The sequence below is a fragment of the Littorina saxatilis genome, linkage group LG15 (genome assembly GCF_037325665.1).
Source record: "Littorina saxatilis isolate snail1 linkage group LG15, US_GU_Lsax_2.0, whole genome shotgun sequence".
In the NCBI taxonomy this organism is placed as follows: domain Eukaryota; kingdom Metazoa; phylum Mollusca; class Gastropoda; order Littorinimorpha; family Littorinidae; genus Littorina; species Littorina saxatilis.
This window is the reverse complement of record NC_090259.1, coordinates 19,331,191-19,349,190: the sequence shown is the minus strand read 5'-3', so window position 1 is coordinate 19,349,190 and position 18,000 is coordinate 19,331,191. Positions and strand designations below refer to the sequence as shown.

General features: G+C 42.1%; 1 protein-coding gene across 1 annotated transcript; it reads right to left on the bottom strand.

The window, feature by feature from the left end:
• Positions 1-10: 10 nt before the first annotated feature.
• LOC138948764 (uncharacterized) lies at positions 11-13,339 on the bottom strand. The gene is made up of 13 exons (XM_070320372.1): positions 12,901-13,339; positions 10,508-10,793; positions 9,868-10,037; positions 8,858-9,025; positions 8,278-8,377; positions 7,672-7,806; positions 7,165-7,256; positions 4,447-4,684; positions 3,736-3,828; positions 3,282-3,493; positions 2,472-2,650; positions 1,676-1,778; positions 11-763 (listed from the first exon to the last, which is right to left on the bottom strand). The coding sequence occupies exons 1-13, from the start codon at positions 13,144-13,146 to the stop codon at positions 578-580; spliced, it is 2,208 nt and encodes a 735-aa protein (XP_070176473.1). The 5' UTR covers positions 13,147-13,339; the 3' UTR covers positions 11-577.
• Positions 13,340-18,000: the final 4,661 nt, after the last annotated feature.

Genomic DNA, 18,000 nt, shown 5'->3' with positions numbered 1-18,000 from the left:
TTCACAGTCATAAATTCATTATCACTTTATTGTCTTTCAGCTTAACACAAAGGAGACAATTATTAATAGAAACCCCAAATTATGTACACAATCAACGCAGTTTTCTTTACACTATGAAATAGTTACTGAAACAAAAATATATTTGTGTAAATTACACGATTAGTGTGCACTATCGGCAAGTCAGTTCCCCTGTTCTATGCAAGAATGGTATGGCATTTACAAATAGTAGTCATTTTTAATAGCAATGTAAACAACATTAGCCAATTCATCTTAAAAATCTGATGAAAAAAAGGAAAAAATTAGAATTACTTTGCCGCTTCAAGTTTAAAAAAGTTTGAACAAGTTCAATTTGTTTAGCTTCAGGGGGTCATGTGCGTAAAAAAGCCATGAAAACAGGCAGGCAAAACATGCAAAAAAATGCGTCCAAAGTACCAACAATTTTGTCTGGAAAGCTACAATCCACTCGCACCTAACGCGAAACAGTGAGTGCATAAAACGTGGACGACATGATAACACAAAACTCGCTTTCTCGTCAAACCGATCACGTGACCTACTTCAAATAACTAAGGATTTCCATTCAACCAATCGGGACGTTGCCCTGGGAGAGCAGACCGTTAGGAATACAGGTCAGCATGTTCTGGTTCCAGATTCTTCCCCCAGTACACTCGAGAACAAAGGCATCACCGTATTGGTCGCACTGGATGAATTTGGTGTTGTCGCCGGGGTAGGGGTGGTAGAAGAGATCGTTGTCTTGCAGACCAACCTGTAAAAGTCAAGAGAATATATAAATATTACGGTAGACCGCCTGAGGTTGCTAAAACTTTGAAAAGATCCGAGCGTCTGAAAAACAAATCATATACATAGATCAAAATAATCTAAATAAAATCCAGAAAATAAATCTACTGAACATCAAATCTTTTAATCGTGTACTAGTTCATTGTCAAGCTTTGCTAATAATTAAACAATACGTGAACTCTCCTTTCAGGCCTTTTGATGCGAAAAGTATTGCTTCCTGAAGCTTAGTTTATCAAACTGATTCTAAGAAATGATTGAGGGCCCCAAAGGGGGGGGTATCATCACGATCACGGGAAGGGAAATTTTAGCTTTCACGATCACAGTTACCTTGATTTTTGTTTTCACGATCACAAACACCTTGACGAATAGAGGATCATAGAGTGATACAATGTACGTTGAAAATAAAATGCTTTGCAATAATGCCCATCACGATCACGAAAACAAATGACGATCACGATCACGAGACTTGATTTGTTGTCATCACGGATCACGGGCAAAGTCCCATCACGATCACAGAAATGGAAATTTCGGCAATCACGGTCACAGAAAGGTCAATAAACGCCAATCACGATCACGATTTTAAACCCTTTGGGGCCCTCAAGATTGGTCAGTTTGATCAGTCGTTCAGTTTAAGGCCGCTGCCCTACACGCCACCAGGCGTGAAAGGCATGCTGCTGCTGACTCAGTTTAAGGCGCAAGCTTAAAATTTAACAAAACACGAAAAGGTTTCAATAAAGATAGTCATTACTTGCGTGACAGAAATCGTCTGCATTTTGAAACAATGGTGACAATATAGAGCAATTTTTAATAGTGATCTCTCAGTAGAAATTACGCTTTTAAAACTGAAAAGAAAGACATAGCCAAGATTAAAATGGCATACTTTGCAATCCACCATCAGAGGCCTTGGTGACGTCACGTAAAGGTCATGGGTGGGGTCAACCACCGTGTCGATGTAGATGCATGTTAGGTCAGGCTGGCTCCATCTGTCAGCAGAAAATAAAGATGATATCAGTCTCTTTGGTTCATGACCAAAAAAAACCGTGAGTAAAAATAGTAGCTGTGTCGAAAGCCGACGCGTACTTTACACAATCTACGCCAGTTACGCATATTCTTAGGCCCAAACTGCGAACAGTGCAGTCAATTCTGACGTCTTGCAACGTCTTTACTCCAAACGACATCATCCTATGGCGTAAACTTATCTTTGATTGGAGCGCACTCCTCGATGACGTATCAAAAGACCTTAACATACATTGGTTGGTATAATAGGGGCGATACTAGGACCATACTAAATACAGGGCCACTAGGTACAGGCAGTGTGCTTGGTCAATGTTGGACTTTATTGAGCAACCTGTGATGCCGTAGGTTAACTTCTGTGCAACAGTTGACGTTCTGCGACATCTTACCTATGTTAGGGGACATATTCCTTGATGATCATAGCTGGGCCACTCAAAGCATAATAGTACTTGGTGAGTCCTAGACTTAATAGCCTGTCGTCTATACTCTAAATGACGTCATGATAACTTATGACGTCATATTACCTGTGGTAGGGAGCGCAGTCCTCGATGATACCATAGTTGAGCCACTCAAAGCATACTATGTACTTGGTGAGTCCTAGACTTAAAAACCTGTCGTCTATGCTCTAAATGACGTCATAAAAACGTATGACGTCATATTACCTGTGGTAGGCAGCGCAGTCCTTGATGACGCCATAGTTGGGCCACTCGGTGCAGGCGATGTACTTGGTGACGTCCTGGGGGTAGGGGAAGAAGCGGTCTCCATTGTTGAGTGCGTCCACGGTGCAGGGGTTGCTTCCAGGCATGTTGGTGATGAATGGGGGCGGGTTGGATGTCACCACCTGAAATTACGCTTTCATTCACGCTCGGTCTGTTCAAAGGCTGCAGTTTCACTCTCGGGGCTTTCTCTCCAATCATGGATACATGTAAGTTTACTATCAGAAGGTTCCATAATTACATATTGCTGTGCATTAGCTTGTATGTACGTTCGAGTGTGTTCGTTTGTTATCAGTCTTTGAGCATGTTGGTTTTTCATTGGTCTACTTCCATTACGCATACTGACAGAATGTTCACGCATTGACCTGAATGAGTGTGAATAAAAGTATGGAGTGTGTGAGTGTGTGTGTGTGTGTGTGTGTGTGTGTGTGTGTGTGTGTGTGTGTGTGCGTGTGTGTGCGAGCGTGCGTGCGTGCGTGCATGCGTCCGTGTGTGCGTGCGTGCTGGTGTGCGTACATGCGTCCGTGTGTGCGTGCGTGCCGGTGTGCGTACATGCGTCCGTGTTTGCGTGCGTGCCGGTGCGTGTGTATGAGTGTCTGCTTGCCTGTCTGCTGCCTGCCCTTCTGTCTTTCTCTCTGCCTGCCTCTCTGCATGCCTGCCTATTTGCCTCTCTATCTGTCTCTGTCTCTACTCCTCCTCACTCATACACCATCGGATATTCAAGACGCAAGACAACCATTTGAATACATCACATACCTGAGGGCGGGGGGTGGAGGGGGTGGTGAAGACGAGGGGAGGGGGTGTGCCGATGACACACATCCTGGCATTGTCGTTGTACCAGTAGCCACTGGGGCAGAAGACCAGGTAGGCAACACCCCTATTGTCGCAGTACACGAAGCGGTCGTAGGACAACGGGTGGGAGAAGTAACCGGGGTGGTTAGGCTTGCAAGGGTTAGGGAAACTCAGGGCTGAAAACAAAATTCAAATGTAGAGTTGAAGGGTTTGCTCTTCTAGAATTTGCTTGTGAATTTTCCAGTTACAGTGAAAAATATACCGACAATGACAAAAAAAATACAGAGGGAAACAAACACACGAACAGAGCTCTTCTGTCATGAATACTATAGCTCCTAAAGAATAGTAACAGTATTGTGGGGTCCTTTTTAATCGTCTGAAAGAGAAATCAAAGAAGTGTTAAATTGAGTTGACTTACATGCTGGTTTTGTTACTCTGTAGATCGCTGTCAAAATGTCCAGAGGAGTGCACTCTCGCAAAATACCGTTCTCGTAGCACGTGAGCAGAGCATCTGAAACATAAAAATGGTCGTGAGCCAAATCTCCAGTCTGATGAGATATATTTCATAAAGTGTTAGGATCATGCATAAACCAAAACAACGAAAAGGAAAAAAAGAAGGCAAGTACAAGAAAAATATACACATCTCTCTTAAAAGAGAAATAGCTAAACACAGGTATCTCTCTTTCTTTCTCTGTCTGTCTGTCTGTCTGTCTGTATGTCTGTCTCTCTCTCTCTCTCTCTCTCTCTCTCTCTCTCTCTCTCTCTCTCTCTCTCTCTCTCTCTCTCATTGTGTTCGTGTGTATGTGTGTGTCTCTCTCTCTGTCTCTGTTTCTCTCTCTCGTGTTACACAAACACTGCGAGTAACAAACCCAGACTGAGCTAAAATAGATAAAAGGAAGGGGCAGAGGGAAAAAAACATACAGCTGAAGAAATTGTGACTGTCACATTTTGCTCAGATTTAGCTTCTAGTCTAAGAGTTTGTTAAAATGCTGTATTATATATACAATTAGTATTCCGAGTGTCGTTTATATTTATAATTTCATGACATCTTTACAGAGCTAGTGATACGAGAAAAAGGAAACATTCGGGATGCTGACACACACACACGAACAAGTGTACTCAATCTCACTTGGCTGTATGGCATTCCTATTTGTCACGATGACCTCATAGTTGCTGCCAGCTTTGCAGAGAACTGGGTCGGTGCCCTGAGACACGATGCTGAGGTACAAGGGACGCGACTCGTCCTGGACGTAGATAATTGCGTCCCTTGATGACGTTGCCCTCGTCTTGAACTCGTTGAAGGCAGTGTTGGGGTTAGGGTTCAAGAAAGAACCGTAGATGTCGACGAAGCCGTTGGCAGGGCGAATCTGAGGACAAAGAAGTGAAGTACAGTTACGCAGGAATTCTTCTTGTCAGAGGATCATTACGGATCAACCTTCCTCGGCAACAAAAAGAGAAGAACAAGTCGCGTAAGGCGAAAATACAATATTTAGTCATGTAGCTGTCGAACTCACAGAATGAAACTGAACGCAATGCCATTTTTCAGCAAGACCGTATACTCGTAGCATCGTCAGTCCACCGCTCATGACAAAGGCAGTGAAATTGACAAGAAGAGCGGGGTAGTAGTTGCGCTAAGAAGGATAGCACGCTTTTCTGTACCTCTCTTTGTTTTAACTTTCTGAGCGTGTTTTTAATCCAAACATATCATATCTATATGTTTTTGGAATCAGGAACCGACAAGGAATAAGATGAAAGTGTTTTTAAATTGATTTCGACAATTTAATTTTGATAATAATTTTTATATATTTAATTTTCAGAGCTTGTTTTTAATCCGAATATAACATATTTATATGTTTTTGGAATCAGCAAATGATGGAGAATAAGATAAACGTAAATTTGGATCGTTTTATAAATATTTTTTTTTTTTTTACAATTTTCAGATTTTTAATGACCAAAGTCATTAATTAATTTTTAAGCCACCAAGCTGAAATGCAATACCGAAGTCCGGGCTTCGTCGAAGATTACTTGACCAAAATTTCAATCAATTTGGTTGAAAAATGAGGGCGTGACAGTGCCGCCTCAACTTTCACGAAAAGCCGGATATGACGTCATCAAAGACATTTATCCAAAAAATGAAAAAAACGTTCGGGGATTTCATACCCAGGAACTCTTATGTCAAATTTCATAAAGATCGGTCCAGTAGTTTAGTCTGAATCGCTCTACACACACACACACACACACACACACACACACACACACACACACACACACACACACACACACACGCACATACACCACGACCCTCGTTTCGATTCCCCCTCGATGTTAAAATATTTAGTCAAAACTTGACTAAATATAAAAAACACAACTCGTGTGTGCTTTTTTACATTTAGTCAAGTTTTGACTAAATGTTTTAACGTAGAGGGGGGACTCGAGATGAGGGTCGTGGTGTCTGTGTGTGTGTGTGTATATGTGTGTGTGTGTGTGTGTGTGTGTGTGTGTGTGTGTGTGTGTGTGTGAGTGTGTGTGTGCCAGTCAGTGTGTGTGTGTGTGTGTGTGTGTGTGTGTGTGTAGAGCGATTCAGAGAAAACTACTGGACCGATCTTCATGAAACTTGACATGAGAGATCCTGAGTATGGAATCCCCAGACGTTTGTTTTTATAAATGTCTTTGATGATGTCATATCCGGCTTTTCGTGAAAGTTGAGGCGGCACTGTCACGCTCTCATTTTTAAACCAAATTGGTTGAAATTTTGGTCAAGTAATCTTCGACGAAGCCCGGACTTTGGTATTGCATTTCAGCTTGGAGGCTTAAAAATTAAATAATGAGTTTGCTAATTAAAGTTGTCATTAAAATCGCATTTTCAGAAACAGATTACAAAATGATTGCATTGTATTCCTCATCTTCTCCTGAATTCAAAAATATATAGATATGTCATGTTTACTCTAAAAATGTGCTCAGAATGAAAGAAAATAGGTTCAGTTAGTACTACGGAAGCGTGCTTCGCGGAGGCGAGCGTGACCCGTCTCGGTCTTCGGTATGGTTAGCCGAGACTCTCTGAATGTAGTCTCGGCATTGACTGGGTTGTGGTGTTGATCTTGACTGAATGTTTTTATATCGCTTCACGCGACTTGTTTTCTTTTCCAGCACCTGGGGTTGAATACGCATTGCTGAAGACATATTCGAAGTACTGGTTCTGAGAAGAAAAAAACGATGTTGGGATGAGCGTAGCCCAGTGTTTTTTGACCTGTTTAAGTAAGTAAGTTCGTAGCTAAGCTGTTTAGTTGTACAGTACGTGTGCTTGAAGCATACTCTTCACAATGCATATCCCTGTATAGATAGCCAGTTAGTTTGAGGGTAGCGACAGACAGACGTTCAGACAGAGGCGCAGTTCACAAGGTTAACTCATCTTGAAGATTCAAGAGATACAACGAGACAGACAGACAAATAAAGAGACATACAGAAAGACAGAACGAACAGAAAAAGACAAAGACAGCTCGTTGCATGACCCCATCTAAGGCCAAACAAAAATATATGTTTGTTTAGGGTAACGTGACCAAAAAAGATAGGGTCGGTAGGTCGGCTTTTTATTTTTTTATTTTTTTAATTTTTTTTTTAATTCAGTCGATTTTAAAGGAGGTTATATCCCTTAGTCTCAGTATGGTTCGCAAAATGTGCCAAAAGGTAGTTTTTTGTTGTTGTATAAATGAACAAAAGGTTTTAGGGTCGGCGGGAAAAAAATAGGGTCGGTCGGGTTACCCTAAACCAACATATGTTTGTATTTAGCCTAAACGATTCCAATCACCACTATTAACTGAAACCTGAACCGCCAAAGTCCAATACTTACAGTGATGGTTTCGTTGCCATTGATGGCGATACGGAAGTTGCTGGTGGTGCCACAGGCAAAGGTGTAGTTGCCCTCCTTCAGAATGACAGGGGCTGCAGAAAATCCAACAATTATGCATGCAGTCCAATTTATGATCGATATTGCAAGACCTGCTAAACACTCCCCCCCAAAACAAAAAAACAAAAATCCAACAACAAATTATAACACACTCAACTATACGTCAATTCATCATCCTTTTTTTATGAATCGTTTTTGTAAAAAAAACCAAAAAAAAAAACCATTGGTATGTTTTAGAAGAAATTAATTTTAAAAATCTTTAAAAAAAATCCTGCTCACTATAGCGAGCAGTAGGCCGAAGGGTGTTGATTGACAAAACAAATGTGGCCATGTAGAGGGAGGGATTTATCCAATGTGGAAAAATAGGCTGGCGAGATCTGAGATGGTTGTTTACACGGGAAGGTGTGTGCACTTAAATCTGATTTCCATCACTAAGAAATAAACACTAACCTTTGCAAGAAACCTGTTGGATCTCAGATCGCAGGGCGTCAAGATCCTGGTAGTCCTTCAGTACTTGCACGTGCGTACAGTTGGGCTGTGTGGCCAGGCTGTCCAGTTCGTTGCGGTCCACTTGGTCGCCAACACCTGAATTCCCAGTGTAAGTTATGATATGGCGGCATTTCGGCGCCAAAAGTGATGATTACAAAAACGGTTGTGATCTTTGTTTTTGTCACTTAGATTTATGGAGAATACTACCCGGCAAGTTACTGACATTTTGCAAAATGGATGAAAGTTAAGATTTATTACGCTGATATAGACGTTGCTGTGGAGAAATTTTGATACAAAATGGATTAAAGTTAAGCCTGTTTTACGCGAATAGAGTCGTTGCTTATGAGAGAAATAGACAAAGCTTCTTGACGTTTAAAGTTCATTTGAAACCCTATAGTACTCTGTGTATGGAATGAAGAACGTCTAATACACAACATCTGCGATGTTTCTCTCTCTCTCTATTTAGTTCTCAAAAAAGAGGACCACTCTCCCCCGTCAGCATAAAGCCAAGAACGGCAAACATAAAAAGCAGCTCCGATGGAAAAACTGTGAAGATGACGTACGTACCAATTACGAAAACAGTGACGCCTTTGTCTCTCAGTTCCTTTGCTTTCTCCACGGCCGAAGCAGAGTGTGTAGCCTTCCCGTCAGTCACAATGACTGCCACCTGTCAACATCCCATGATTGTCAGTGAATCTTGATTAAGTAAGTGAAAAGGACAAAACTGCCAGCACAGAATATTGCAAAAGATGCAAGTTAGTTATGCGGTTGATCTATGAAAATCACACTATAATAATTAGAGTAGTTTTCTGAAAACATTCTAGTTTCTTGGTAACACGTCCGGCAGGTAATCGCATTGTTGGTTTAAACAGTTGTTTTTTTAATTGTCATTCGTGGTTTTTACTAAGCCGTGGAATGTAATATACAACAAAGAAACAAGAGTTAAACTTACAACATGTGCTCTTAGAGACAACATCGTAAAGTAAAGTGGCGGACAATATCCTCAGTTCATTAAATATTCAAAACAATCAAAACAAAAAATATTATGAAGTAATCGCACGGTTCCATCAAGTAACCCTCTCCTCCTCTAACCCCCCCCCCCCCCCAACCACCCCACCCCCCTTAATACCCCTCCCCCACCCCTCACCTTGGCAGAAGCAGCTCTGGCCCCGCTGGCACTGGCGGCATTGAAGAGGGTGGATGCGGCATAGTTCAACGCCTGGTCAGTGTCTGTCTGGCCGGGTAGATACTGCGCAGCTTTTATGGCGGCCTGCACGGCAGCTTTGTCGTTGAAGTCGTTGAAATCAAAGACAGTCTGCAACAAGAAGAAGTTGGTACATGATAATGGCAGGGCTAACACCACAAAAAAAGTGAAAAACCTGAAAGGCCAGGGTCCACGGCGGCGCCCTCCAGAAGCTGAGGCTTTTTTTTAATTATCTTGTAGGGACAAAGATCAAAGTTTTACTTTGAGAAACCGGATATTCCGGTTTTAAACGTTATCAAAAACCGGATTTCCGGCGAGAACCGGAAAGGTGTTAGCCCTGTAATGGTGAAACGTAATAGGTACCACCACGCGCTGTGTCAAAAGATACAGTCGACATGAAGAATGTTGTATTTTTTTAAAATATTTTGTTGACATGTTTGAAGGAGAAGTTGGTACGCTGGGTCTTAAACGGGTGGTCTTAAAAAAAAGGGGGGGAGGGGTCACTTGCATGCTAATTGTTACACTTGTATTGCACCAAAATAAACGGGGGCAAGCAGTGATCTGGCGTTTTGGTTGTGATTTTTGTACTTGTTATTGTACCTGCTTTTGATTATCAATAAGTTGCCGAAGCACACTTCCAGTCTTCGAGAATCCAATAAGGTCCGTCTTTTGATATAATTCATAAAGTGTCACGATTTATTGCGATCCATGCCGTTGTTTCATAACTGTCTTCAATTTTAACTCAGGTTATTTTACAAAAACAACACTATGCAGAAGATAACACTCGTATGTAGTATGTACAAGAAAAGACACCGCATGCAAAATCCCCCCCCCCCCCCTCACCCCCCCCCCCCCCCCGACATACATTTACATCCGTCAATAACACATACATCCAAACAGATTTTGTCCCTATTAATCTGAAATACATCTTAGAAATATTGTGTTTGTTCGACCTTGTATCCAGTGCTGAAGGTCAAAAAGGCAACTTGCACAGCATTGGCTCCCACAGTGAAGGGGTCAAGGACGTTGGCAGCAAAGGTCAAGGCCTGACCGAAGTCAACAGGGTTGAGGCTTGCAGAAGAGTCGACCAGGAACGCAAGGTCAAGGTTAGCGTTATTGCAGGCTGGAAAAAATAAGATATGCAAATACTTAGATAATGAATCGAATAACAAGAACGTTTAATCATATACAAAACAAAATATTCACCAGCACGCCAACCTCGTGTTCTGTGAAGTGAATGGACCACAAACAAACAAAAATGAGATAAAGTACTCAAATGACGATTATAGACTAAGGGAAGATTATACCACAAGTAACGTTATTTTTGTCAATATAGATATTGAGGGCAGATTTGTGGCGTACCTGTTAATTCAATTGTGAATAATTAATTAATTACTTTATTGACTGGTAAGCAGAAGGATTTACTGGCCGGCTTGTGATTTTTGCTGAGACACTTGTCCGATGGATGGGTGAAAATGTCCGCCTGACAACTAAATACTCCCCCCCCCCTCCCCTCCTAATGCTTCCAAAATAAGAGAGAGAGAAGGGGAGGGGGGCGGCACACAAACAAAAGATGAAAAATACAATTCTTACCGCCGTTAATCTGGCCAACCAGCTTAGTGAAGTTGTAGGCGGCCATGACATCGTTGGGGAAGTATAACTTCTGGTACCAAGCCGCCTGTCTCTCCACACCAATGGGGACATTGGCGTTGAAGGTCTTGACCAAGAAAAGAGCACCGGCCAGTCCAGAGTACAAGGGCTTGCGAAGGTCGCTCCACTGCACCCGGCTCCAGTCGATGCCAAACCTGCTGGCTATGTCTGAGTACAAGACTTGAAGGCTCGGGTCGTTCTGCGTGTCCTGGAAGTCTTTAAGTGACACCTGGAGGATGTATATGAATAATCAAACGTGACTGAACTTAGAGACGAAGACACCCGTGTCTCAGTGCTAATCCTATTATGAAGTATAGCAGGCAGGTGTGTTGAATGGTGCTATGTTCTCATGCATATTGTCATAACTCGTGACTTTTAATTTTTTAGTTATGAAATTCTTTTTAAAAATTCCCATTTCATCGGAATTAGCTTATGTATATAATATGTTGAAACAGTTAGCATTTCTTTCTTTTTCTTGTATTTTTTTTCTCACATGGACCTCCATGGGGTTCCTTGAATAAATCCTTTGCCTTTGTCTTGCCTATGTGTCTTCTATGAAAGACCACTTGCGCCAAAAGTACTAATTGCAAAGTATACGATGATGTGCATTATTGTTATTAATTCTCTGGAGGGATACAATAGATGTAAGGCTTACGGTGCTTTAACAAAAATGGTGAGTTGAATACTCATTTAAATTAATGCGGATATCGTTATTACCACCACAAGTGATTAATGAGAAGGCTGATGAAACGCTTATACCGGTATATCACAAGATAAAAGCAAGCCCACGACTTAAAACACTATTCTACACGTATAAAGATACGACAAGATAAAATATAAAATATTCTTGCTAGCCTGATAGAACAGTCTCTAATTTAATTGGAATGGATAATAGGCGACAGTTCTTTAGAATTTTATAAACTTTCTTTTTCAGAAAATACTGAGAGTTTCTATTTCTTCCGACAATTTTAAAATACCGCAGTTATTTTTCCGTTTACCGGCATGGTTGGCCTAGTGGTAAGGCGTCCGCCCCGTGATCGGGAGGTCGTAGGTTCGAACCCCGGCCGGGTCATACCTAAGACTTTAAAATTGGCAATCTAGTGGCTGCTCCGCCTGGCGTCTGGCATTATGGGGTTAGTGCTAGGACTGTGGTTGGTCCGGTGTCAGAATAATGTGACTGGGTGAGACATGAAGCAGGTGCTGCGACTTCTGTCTTGTGTGTGGTGCACGTTATATGTCAAAGCAGCACCGCCCTGATATGGCCCTTCGTGGTCGGCTGGGCGTTAAGCAAACAAACAAACAAACAAACAAACAAATTTCCGTTTAAAAAGGTAGGCTCCTATAATTTTCATTTAGAACTAAGGCGACGGTGAAGAAAATTCGAATATGTCGTGGTCTGCACTGAAATGGTTAATCGAGTTAATCACGGATGAAATATCGAATTATTTGAAATAAAAGCAAAGTACGAGAAAAAGGGCCTAGTTAGAATCAAACTGCACTGAGGACACTCGCAATAACCCATAAACGTCCGGATCTACGACTAATTAAGAACAAAATCAAGAAAATCAAATCAAAGTACTCCTAGCAAAATGAAGACAAAATAGTTATGTAAACGAACTGAAGATAATCCGACTTGTTCGAATCTTCTTCAGATTCTTGTATTCCTTCATGATCATAGATAAGTATATTGCACATATTAAACGTGTTGGACACAGTTCAATGGTTCTAGGGAGTAGAACATGTATGCTTCAATGTTTAACACACTGCAAGCATTTACAACGGGGATCCAAGTCCCAAAGGAAGAACACATATACTTGCATATCAAATAACCAAAGGGAAGTAAGCGCTCTTTATGCATACGACATGTGTAATGGAGTAAGCGAGAGTTATACGGAACCTTTCTCCTGGCACCTGAGAGAATAACAAGCATTGAAATGAACAAGCGACTTTCATCCTCAAAAAAGGATGATCGCCGCAAGCTCATATGGTCATTATTCTCCAAGGCACTCTAACTATCACTTACGTACACAGTCATACACAAGAACCAGCTTTTATTCTCGACCGGACTTAGTCCTTAGGTCAAGGCTGGTTTTAAACAGTACAAACACACTAACACACACATTGTTACAGGGTCGCCTCGAAAGTATAAGTGAGAATCTACATTAAATCACATGCAGCATTTACAATAGGATCCAAGTTCCAATTAAAGGAAGAAAAAAATATACTTTCAACAAATTTGGATAAAGTTAAATCACCTGCAGCATTTACAATGGGGATCCAAGCTCCAAAGTAAGAAAAAAAAAAACTTTCAACAAATTTGGATAAAATTAACTCACCTGCCAAATTCCGCCATCAAAGCCAGGCCTGTAGGTCTTAGTGTCTTGTCCATCGGAAGAGACAACGAAGGCAAACCGTCTCAACGCTTGGCGGTCGTCAGGGAACACGCATGATTCTCGAATGAGACTGACCACGGAATCCACCACTTGGGGACCCACCGCTCCCGCCGTTCTTGTCAAATCTTGCAACTGAGCCACAGCGGACCCAACGAGAACGAATAATGCTAGCTTTGCTTGCCACATCATTTTTGGTGTTGTTTCGTAAATGTTCTTGTGGTAGTTTTTCAATGAGAAATATTAGCACCAAGCAGAAAAGAAGCTAATTTTCTGTTTCCCTTGAAACAGAACTGTAAGATTTGTAAAACTACAGTCGCTCGCACGATTCCAATATCGTGCAGAGCCGTCTACCCTATTGTCGTACAAAAGCGCCTTGAAACCTCCAGCTTTAGACTTTTATACCCGCAACCCTCTTACCGGGTAGGTGGGTGGGATGAGATGAGTTAGAAATAGCTCCGTTTCGACAGAATGCTGCTGCAACTGAAATCAAACAGAGATAACACCCATCTATAACAGTTATGTTCATAAGCATTACCAGAAAAGCGAGATGTTGTTGACAGGAGAGAGTGTCGTCGCGCTGAACTCTCATCAGACATGAGATAACCTGAGGTTTGGAACAGACAGCGGTTTGCTCGTGGTGATATGAGACTGTCTGGGGCGTTGGGGGGGATTTTGGGTGGAGGGGGTGTATGCTCACGATATACTTCATAATAGGATTAGCACTGAGGAGGATGCTTATGCAAACACGGGTGTCTTCGTCTCTAAGTTCAGTCACGTTTGATGACTCATACACCCTGGAGGAAATAAAACGTGTATTGTTTCCTTTTGGAAGTCCTTTCTTGGCTCAGAAATTATCAAAGAGTTTATACAATATTTGATACTCTTATCAAAACGCCTTATTAAAACGAAATTTAAACAGAGCATTGAAGAAGAAACACACAACAATACCAGTATTATACATTCATTATAATGAAAATAATCACTCATAAATATAACAAATAACTATGAGTATAATAATATAATATGACACATATACATTATTTCTGTTTTATTTATCTTTAAAAGTAGCTAGTCGCAAATGTAAGTAAATATATGAATACAAGTGTGATCCTGTATCTGTGAGCATCTATGAATACATTGCAAAAACCATTTTTTCATGCATACATATGACGTTCTTTTCTGCAATGAGCGCTTCTGGGGTGATAACGCGAGACAACTCATGTGATCTTGCCGCGAGGTGGCGCCAGTTACCAGCCGAAAGAAAGAAGGGACATAACCTCACCAGAACCGACCATTGTCTGTTTACCGTATAAAATGAACGACTTACACACGAACTGTTACCAAACCGATATGCTATTTGGGACCAATGCAAGGGTTTTTTCCTTTCTCGTGTGATCTTGCCGCGAGGTGGCGCCAGTTACCAGCCGAAAGAAAGAGCGGGCATAACCTCACCAGAACCGACCATTGGCATGGAAGAGCCTATACGTGAACGACCGGTAGGAGCAATATAGCAACAGCAATTATGAGATTCGTTCCATATACAGTCGATCGAACCTGTCTTTGAAACGACCACCCCAGGGACCGACCAAAAGTGACCGGCACGGTTGGCCTAGTGGTAAGGCGTCCGCCCCGTGAGCGGGACGTCGTGGGTTCGAACCCCGGCCGGGTCATACCTAAGACTTTAAAATTGGCAATCTAGTGGCTGCTCCGCCTGGCGTCTGGCATTATGGGGTTAGTGCTAGGACTGGTTGGTCCGGTGTCAGAATAATGTGACTGGGTGAGACATGAAGCCTGTGCTGCGACTTCTGTCTTGTGTGTGGCGCACGTTAAATGTCAAAGCAGCACCGCCCTGATATGGCCCTTCGTGGTCGGCTGGGCGTTAAGCAAACAAACAAACAAACCGACCAAAAGTGGTCGTTATGGAAAGGAGGTCACTGCGGAAAGGTGCATTATATACAAGAAAAACTCTTCTTGGATACTTTGTATTGGTTGTTGTGAGCAGGTGGTCGCTTTCGATTGACCAGCCTGCATGGATGCTCTCTCTGCTCCGTTGGAACTGCAAGGTGCCCAAGTGGAGAAGTGCATGGTTAGGTTTTCTTGCATGTACAAACTTGATGCTCGAGCTCTGTGCACAGTTGGGATGGTAGCCACTATAGGCTTTAACAGAATGAATTAATTCATCAAAACATACCGGGAACTCACCACAACAAACAGTCAGGGTGTGGACTTTTTGTATGTAGTTAAGTGGAGGGAATGTCTTATCCCATGTAACAGCCTGGTCAGATTTGTGATGGTGGGGCGACTTTTTGTATGTAGTTAAGTGGAGGGAATGTCTTATCCCATGTAACAGCCTGGTCAGATTTGTGATGGTGGGGCGACTTTTTGTATGTAGTTAAGTGGAGGGAATGTCTTATCCCATGTAACAGCCTGGTCAGATTTGTGATGGTGGGGCGACTTTTTGTATGTAGTTAAGTGGAGGGAAGGTCTTATCCCATGTTAACAGCCTCGTCAGATTTGTGATGGTGGGGCGACTTTTTGTATGTAGTTAAGTGGAGGGAATGTCTTATCCCATGTAACAGCCTGGTCAGATTTGTGATGGTGGGGCGACTTTTTGTATGTAGTTAAGTGGAGAGAAGGTCTTATCCCATGTAACAACCTGGTCAGATTTGTGATGGTGGGGCGACTTTTTGTATGTAGTTAAGTGGAGGGAATGTCTTATCCCATGTAACAGCCTGGTCAGATTTGTGATGGTGGGGCGACTTTTTGTATGTAGTTAAGTGGAGGGAATGTCTTATCCCATGTAACAGCCTGGTCAGATTTGTGATGGTGGGGCGACTTTTTGTATGTAGTTAAGTGGAGGGAATGTCTTATCCCATGTAACAGCCTGGTCAGATTTGTGATGGTGGGGCGACTTTTTGTATGTAGTTAAGTGGAGGGAAGGTCTTATCCCATGTAACAGCCTGGTCAGATTTGTGATGGTGGGGCGACTTTTTGTATGTAGTTAAGTGGAGGGAATGTCTTATCCCATGTAAACGCCTGGTCGGATTTGTGATGGTGGGGCGACTTTTTGTATGTAGTTAAGTGGAGGGAAGGTCTTATCCCATGTAAACGCCTGGTCAGATTTGTGATGGTGGGGCGACCTTTTGTATGTAGTTAAGTGGAGGGAATGTCTTATCCCATGTAACAGCCTGGTCAGATTTGTGATGGTGGGGCGACTTTTTGTATGTAGTTAAGTGGAGGGAATGTCTTATCCCATGTAAACAGCCTGGTCAGATTTGTGATGGTGGGGCGACTTTTTGTATGTAGTTAAGTGGAGGGAAGGTCTTATCCCATGTAAACGCCTGGTCAGATTTGTGATGGTGGGGCGACTTTTTGTATGTAGTTAAGTGGAGGGAATGTCTTATCCCATGTAACAGCCTGGTCAGATTTGTGATGGTGGGGCGACTTTTTGTATGTAGTTAAGTGAAGGGAATGTCTTATCCCATGTAAACAGCCTGGTCAGATTTGTGATGGTGGGGCGACTATTTGTATGTAGTTAAGTGGAGGGAAGGTCTTATCCCCTGTAAACAGCCTGGTCAGATTTGTGATGGTGGGGCGACTATTTGTATGTAGTTAAGTGGAGGGAATGTCTTATCCCATGTAACAGCCTGGTCAGATTTGTGATGGTGGGGCGACTTTTTGTATGTAGTTAAGTGGAGGGAAGGTCTTATCCCATGTAAACGCCTGGTCAGATTTGTGATGGTGGGGCGACTTTTTTAACCAGAAGGACTGTGCCTTTAAATCACAGAGAATGGATTGTAGAAAACAAGGAGTGTCCCCCCGCGGGTTAGGGGGAAGAATTTACCCGATGCTCCCCAGCATGTCGTAAGAGGCGACTAACGGATTCTGTTTCTCCTTTTACCCTTGGTAAGTGTTTCTTGTATAGAATATTGTCAATTTTTGTAAAGATTTTAGTCAATCAGTATGTGAGAAATGTTAAGTCCTTTGTACTGGAAACTTGCATTCTCCCAGTAAGGTCATATATTGTACTACGTTGCAAGCCCCTGGAGCAAATGTTTGATTAGTGCTTTTGTGAACAAGAAACAATTGACAAGTGGCTCTATCCCATCTCCCCCCTTTCCCCGTCGAACAAGGAGTGGGCACACAGATCAAAGTGCACGATGGTTGTAAAGCTAACTGGATAGTTTATTCGTCAAGATGTGTACTGTTTAAAGTGAAGTCTGAGTTCAAGAGGTGTGCGTTAGATTGCCCGAACAAGGGATTAGTTTGGAAAGCTGCATCACAACATGGAGCACAACTGCATTAAATTATCAGCTTTGCGTCAGATCAGTCACATCGTCAGGCTATCATGCACTCACATGCAGGAAAGAAATACATCAACATTTGTTATTTGATGTGGCATCTGTGGAATTGGTCCAATTGCGCTGGCGTAATTGTAAGATTAATTCCGAATGTACCAATTGTATTGAATAATCAGCTTAAAGTGGCATTTCGAGATTCTAAGGTAAAGTGAAAAGTCTTGATCTAAAGAACGCTCGTGTGCACAACTTCCACACTATATGATAGCAGTTTAAAAATAAGAATAAACAGAGCTTGCAGAAGGCACCAGCGGCTTTGATTTGCTTCTTTTTACATTTAGTCAAGTTTTGACTAAATGTTTTAACGCAGAGTGGGGAATCGAGACGAGGGTCGTGGTGTATGTGTGTGTGTGTCTGTGTGTGTGTGTGTGTGTGTAGAGCGATTCAGAGAAAACTACTGGACCGATCTTCATGAAACTTGACATGAGAGATCCTGAGTATGGTATCTCCAGATATTTTTTTCATTTTTTTGATAAATAGCTTTGATGACGTCATATCCGGCTTTTCGTGAAAGTTGAGGCGGCACTGTCACGCTCTCATTTTTCAACCAAATTGGTTGAAATTTTAGTCAAGTAATCTTCGACAAAGCCCAGATTTTGGTATTGCATTTCAGCTTGGAGGCTTAAAATTTAATTAATGAGTTTGCTCATTAAAGTTGTCATTAAAATCGATTTTTTGCAAACAG